This window comes from Limulus polyphemus, unplaced genomic scaffold, assembly GCF_000517525.1.
Source record: "Limulus polyphemus unplaced genomic scaffold, Limulus_polyphemus-2.1.2 Scaffold1178, whole genome shotgun sequence".
In the NCBI taxonomy this organism is placed as follows: domain Eukaryota; kingdom Metazoa; phylum Arthropoda; class Merostomata; order Xiphosura; family Limulidae; genus Limulus; species Limulus polyphemus.
The window spans coordinates 30,406-36,857 of NW_013666788.1; the positions used below are offsets into that span (position 1 = coordinate 30,406).

Consider the following 6,452-nt stretch of genomic DNA (forward strand, 5'->3'; position numbering starts at 1 on the left):
CATTCCGCAAAACTATAGCATTTAGTAAGATTAATTACATGCAATATTGATTATTAATGGTATTTTTCTAATGCATATGTTACTAGGGTCCTTGTAACCCCATTGATAATTCTAAAGTTAATTAACATTATAAAAAAAAACATTCTATTTATGATAAATCACGTATAATATTAGGGCAAAAAAAGAACAAACACATATTTAGATGTTGATCAATGGTAAAAACAAATTATGTCATGGGTTTATCTGAAAAGGAAGTGCAAATAAACCATCTATATCAAAGTGTTTTTAATTTAAAGTAAAAAGTTTATTTACATTTTTTCAAGCTGAAAGTTATTGCATTTTGAATTCTAAGTAAATCTAAAATAATTTCCCATACTGTTTGTAAAATATCAAACTTTTTAACAATCAACTGTAAGACCAGAGATATATTTTCTTTAAAAACTGACTGACTAAATATTAAAGAATAGTGAAAAAAAAACAGAATGATGAACTGCAAGCACTGTGTAGTAATTAGTGAGTTAAAGGTAAAAAGAAAAATATTATAACACTTTCATACTTCTTAAGAATTAAAAAACAATCATAACTAAAAAATTAAGATGGTTTTATTTTAGCAGACTAAACTACAGACTACAGTATTTACCTGATTATCAATAATTGCAATTACAATGTTTTTTTTTATATAGTTAACATAGTCATCACTAAATAAATAATGAAGAATTTCATTGTTTCATGATACTTTTTTTTGTAGCAGCAAATACAAATTTTTAACATTTCCTGTTAGAACTAATGGCCATGGTTAAACAATTACATGATCATGTGTGTATCAAACAGCTTATCTTCATTAAAGTGAAGCTTAAATCGAAAATTATAATTAGTAACATCCAAGTTATAAATGTCAAATGAATGAAATGAGGTTAAAAGAGAGAGCCCTAGAGGTACAAAATAATAAAATGTAGTGACTTACAGTGTACAATCCAGTGGACTGCTGGTGAAGAAAATTGATCCCAGAACAGAATAAAAAGCAGTTGAAATGTCACAGGTAGTACACGGAACCAACATGAAAACTTCAGAACCTTGGATATAAATCTAGAATTGAATTTTTATTAGCATACATCATACTGAATGAAAAAAACGTAAACATACCAAGCAAGGTAAATTAACCTTCTCCTATACATAGCTTATCCCAAATAATCTACAACCCAGCTGTTTGGACAAATACTTTATTAACTGATGCACTATGATATTTAAAACTTGATTTATCTACAAAACTGTTTATTGTAGCAAACATCATTACCCTGATTATGAATCAAATCTTTTTTTTTGACTTATGTTAATTAGTATCAGGAAACAATAAACCACCAAATTCCTAAAAACTGATAATAAATTGAGCATTTTTAGTTATTTCATTCTTCACAACTCTGGTTCAGTATGTCTGTTTGTTGTTAAGCATAATGCTACACAGTGCCCACCACAGGTATTGAAACCCAGTTTTTAGCATGATAAGCCTTCAGGCATATCGCTGAGCCACTGGGGGGTGTTCAGTTTGATAACCAATTTTAAGTAATGCAATCCATAAATAAGAGTACTGTTGCAAACTAGTTCACAGCAGCATTAAGAAAAGATGCTTTCCGACAATATATTTAATGAAGAACAGAAAATGTACTCTTAAAAGAAATAAGTGTTCAAAACAAGAATAATTTCCTCTTGTATTATTCTCTTGTCATCCCGATGTTAAGAATGTCTCAATTTAATTGTTAGTACTGACTTCTAAGCATTTTGTTAAACAAAAACATGATTTTTACTTCCCTCATAAATTGCTTTCAAGCCTAATCTGTTATTACTGTTTAACATTTGATATAAACAGTCTTTTATATACATTTAAGTTTGATATATCCCTGAATAACCTGAACATTAGGATTTATTATTTTATTGAAAACCACACCTTTTCTCAGATAGCAGAATGCCGCCTAAGGCTGACCCAGCCAGTGAACCAATCTGTCCAAACATGCCATTCCACAATCCAACAGTTCTGGTAGGAACACCTTCATCCACCAGAAACAGAGGAAATGATGACAGAGCTCCTCTCTCACCTGTAAAAACAATTAAACAAAGAATAAACTCAATTGTCACTTCAGCAGCTTTAAAACAATAAATTTTCTGTTCACATAGTAAACCAGAAACAAAGTAATATAGGAAATACTGTGGCTAAATATGTATCTAATACTTTTAATGAATACTTTGGCTAACTCTACATATATGTGTATTTCATACTATTAGAAAGTACTGTACCTAATTACAAGCTTCACTAAGAATATTGTAGTCAAGATTATGTCATATTATTTAGGTAGTACTGTGAAAAAGTATATATTACACTGTTTTGAAAAAGACTGTGATATTACATGCTAAATATCTAAATGTATCACAGTTTTGTAAGATTGTTTTAGCACAGAGCTACACAATTGGCACTCAATCTCTTTCATTTTTGGTAAATCAACATTCCGTGGAAAGGCTTCAGAAGCTATCAGCCAATGTTTTAATTTTTTATTGCAATTTGCTTAAACTGAAAATACTATTAACAAACAATCTTTATTATGTATCATAAAGCATTGTTTCCAATTATTGTTATATGTTTTAGTATTTCATATTTGCTGTATTGAATACAATTTCACTTCCTTAACTGTGTCTGTATGAAAATGTTAGTGAATGGAAAAAGCATTAACTTTTGAGTAAAAGAAAAAAAAAAGAATATGTAGTAATATGTCAACCACATTAAATCTGCCATATGTAGTGTCAATGAGATTTTTCTCCCAATATTACGACTGATCAGGCTGTTGGGATATGACAAGATATAGTAGTTATGATGCTAAAAATACAGCAGTTATATTAATATTCAGACAAACATATTTATTAAATTACAGTGATTTTATTGAGTAATTATAATATTAACTTGAATAATACAAAAAATATCTACATTATAAAACACAGAACAATTTTCATTATTCTAATTTATATTTATGTTGTATTTTCAGATTAAAACTGATTTCCTTACAAGTATCATATAGCTAGACTCACTAATAACAGTAGATTAACTCATGAATTACCTCAGTTCGAATTTCATAATTTTACAAAACTATTCTACAATACAGTTACTATTTTCCTATTTTATATCCATTCCAACTTACAAGTGCCATTTCACATTACATTTCAGTCAATATTAATTATAACAATTGTTATAATTTTCCACATACATGTAGAACATAAAAACAATAACACATACACACACACACACTACATACTGTGCAGGGTTTCTAAATATATCAGTTACACTGAATGGATTGTACTTGAGTCTTGAACTTTTAATATTGAGTACATATGTAGGTGTTACATGTAAATGTATAAATAATCTTGTAAATCTGTATGAGGAGAAGTTAAACACATTAACTTCAAAATTACCACTACCCAAGACTGAATAACTGACAATAAAAAGTTTTGTTTCTTATATAATTTCTATGTTTTACAAATGTAAGACTGTTTTTTGTGATATTATTACGAAAGAAACAAATTCCAGCTTTTTCGTCTTCTCCAGTCACACTTGGACAGTTGTAATATCATAAAATAACAATATCTTACAAAACTTTAGTATTTATCAAGATATGATGATTATTTTTCATAAAACTATCAAAAATGAGAGTGAAAAAACAGTTAGTACTTTACTTGGGATTAATATTTTTATCCAAGTTAACTTACCAAGTTTGTAAAATATCACAAAAACAGCTACATTCCAAGTATGTGGAGTCCTGAAGGCTTCCCTAAATACTACTTTCCAGTTTAATTGTTGATCATTTTTGTGAGACACTTGAATATTTTCGTTTAATTCTACATCCTCATTTTGTATATAAAGTCTTTCAGTATTAATACTTTTTTTTGTAATATGTTTCAAGCCTTGTTTTTCCATTAGTATGCAGAAGGCTAGAAGTGTTAAACAGTACATTATTCCAAGTAAGCCAAATGCTCCCTGTAATCCCCAATAAATCTGGACCCAGAAAAGAACCCCTCCTCCAAAAAAGGCTCCCAGCTTGTAGCCAATAATTTGAGCTGAGTTTCCTTGCCCAATATCCTTGTCTGTCAGCATTTGAAGAGCCAAACCATCCACAGCAACATCTTGGGTGGCAGAGAAAAAGTTAAAAAAGAATAATATAACACTGAAGCTTAAAAAGCTTTCTTCAAATTCTTGTGAAATAAAAGAACTCAGAAATGATAATGCCATGAGACAAATCAAACTGGTGTAAGTCCAGAATGACTTAGTTTGAAATAAGTCCATTGCTGGAGCCAAAAGTGCTTTTAGAAGCCATGGAAGCAGCAAGAGTTTCATCAAGGTAAGGTTAGTGTAGGATAGTCCTCTGGAACGTAGATATATTGGCAAAAACTTGTCCTGAAATCCATATGGTAACCCTTGTACATAGTACAACACCCCTAAAAGTAGTATCTTTATAACTGTCATTCCAGGTAATACTACATGAGCTTAACAAAATTCCTAGAAAATAAAGAGAGAAAAAAACAAAACATCTAAGCATACTTATAATAATATAAACAATAAGATTACATTGAACCACAAGAAATATTACCTACATATATGTTTATATATTGCAGAAATGATATTTTAAAATCCAAATATTTTCCCAAGAGTGAAAGTGCAAGTACAGTTTTGAAAGGCCAAATAGTCTCTTTTTGCCAATGTACATACTGTTAGTGTTATTAAAACTCTTCTCTAATTTTACCAAGCACTAATACAAATCTGATCTACAATTAAATTTTATCTTTTCAGCAAGAAAATATTTTACACAGCAGTTTATTTACTAATGAATTCCCATACATATATATCTATATATTATATATACACGTTGTATGTGATTACGTAATAATGCATACTTCACACACGACACGTCATTTTATTAATTGCATACCTTCCAGTATTACTAATGTATATAGTTTCCGTTAAACGTTTCTGTTCATGTTGTAATTCTGTAATAAAATTAAAAGTATTTACACTGAAAAATATCTAAAATGACTAATTTCTTAACTCGAAGTATCCCGGACTTGTTTCACAAACGGCTTAGTCATCATAACATAACTGAATTGCGAAAACTCGTGCCCAGTGTCTCATACCTGTGTATATCACTGTAGAAGACCGACGTACAAAAACCTTGAGAAAACGAACTAGCGTTCCATATTTGTATTAGTAGTGAATTAAACTATACATCATTTCTCTTAATTTTCCAGGCGTACCATAGACCTAACACAAAATAACTTTTAACTTATATTTTTAATATTTTCTTTACAAAAAATTTAAACAGGACGAGTGCAACTACACAGTGTATATATATATATATAATATGGACATATCGTTTGACCAGTACCTTGTTCACAGTCATAACCACACGTTATGAACCCCTTATCCTGACAGTTTTGAAGTCAGTCGATAATTGCGTTTGAATGTGAACTTTCATTTTCAGTATTAAAGGTCAAGTTTTAGCCAGATTAGTCTATCTTCCAGTTTCATTGACTAGCCTAGTGGTGCACAACCTAGGGTCCGCAAAAGTAATAATGGGGTTCGTGAACTATTTTCTTTAATTAATTGAATAGTATCAATAAAACAACAACAACCATCTCATTAAACAAGTAATTTGTTAATACTGCTGTTCATTTATGGGCCAGGCTTTCTTAGATGTCCATTTTTCAACTGGAAAATGTTGAAAAAACATCTTCTCCTATAAGTATGATTTATACAGTTCTTGAAAATAAAACTACTGAAAAACCTTGTGCCAAAAATCTAGCACTCGGGCTATATTCTGTCATATTTTCCCACCTTGATGAAGATGACTACAGTTTTTCACATGTGTTCTCCTTCACCAGATTATATTACTGCTTTTTTTTTTCTGTGATAATATTTCAACTATCGACTTCATTTACCATTCATTCTAAAAATACAGGTCCGGCATGGCCAGGCGGTTAGAGCACTCGACTCGCAATCTGAGGGTCGCGGGTTCGAATACCCGACCCACCAAACATGCTCGCCCTTTCAGCCGTGGGGGCATTATAAAGTGACGGTTAATCCTACTATTCGTTGGTAAAAGAGTAGCCCAAAAGTTGGCGGTGGGTGGTGATGACTAGCTCCTTCCCTCTAGTATTACACAGTTAAATTAGGAACGGCTAGCGCAGATAGCCCTCGTGTAGCTTTGCGCGAAATTCAAAAACAAACAATCTAAAAATACAAATATGAAACTCATCACTGAAATTCATACCACCTCTGTACATTAGCAAAGACAGGTGTAGAAATTAATGTGATCTCCTTTACTTTTCTACACTAAATCCAGCGACAGCAGGCTAATAGTAATAAGGATAGATCATAAACGTATGGTTTTATTATGATATGGTATTATACTGTTACGTCT

General features: G+C 30.7%; 1 protein-coding gene across 3 annotated transcripts in view; it reads right to left on the bottom strand.

The window, feature by feature from the left end:
* Positions 1–5,581, bottom strand: part of LOC106462480 (major facilitator superfamily domain-containing protein 3-like) — a 10,850-nt gene extending 5,269 nt beyond the window's left edge. Inside the window, exons 1-4 of one of the 3 annotated variants that reach the window (XM_013922406.2) lie at positions 5,418–5,581; positions 3,748–4,534; positions 1,943–2,090; positions 965–1,086 (exon numbers count right to left, since the gene is read on the bottom strand). In XM_013922406.2, coding sequence (XP_013777860.1) covers positions 965–1,086; positions 1,943–2,090; positions 3,748–4,501 — 1,024 coding nt within the window. In that variant the 5' untranslated portion in view covers positions 4,502–4,534; positions 5,418–5,581. Of the gene's footprint in view, positions 1–964; positions 1,087–1,942; positions 2,091–3,747; positions 4,535–4,964; positions 5,074–5,166 lie in introns of those variants that run through there. The other 2 variants (XM_022389756.1, XM_022389755.1) reach the window with 2 other exon arrangements.
* Positions 5,582–6,452: the final 871 nt, after the last annotated feature.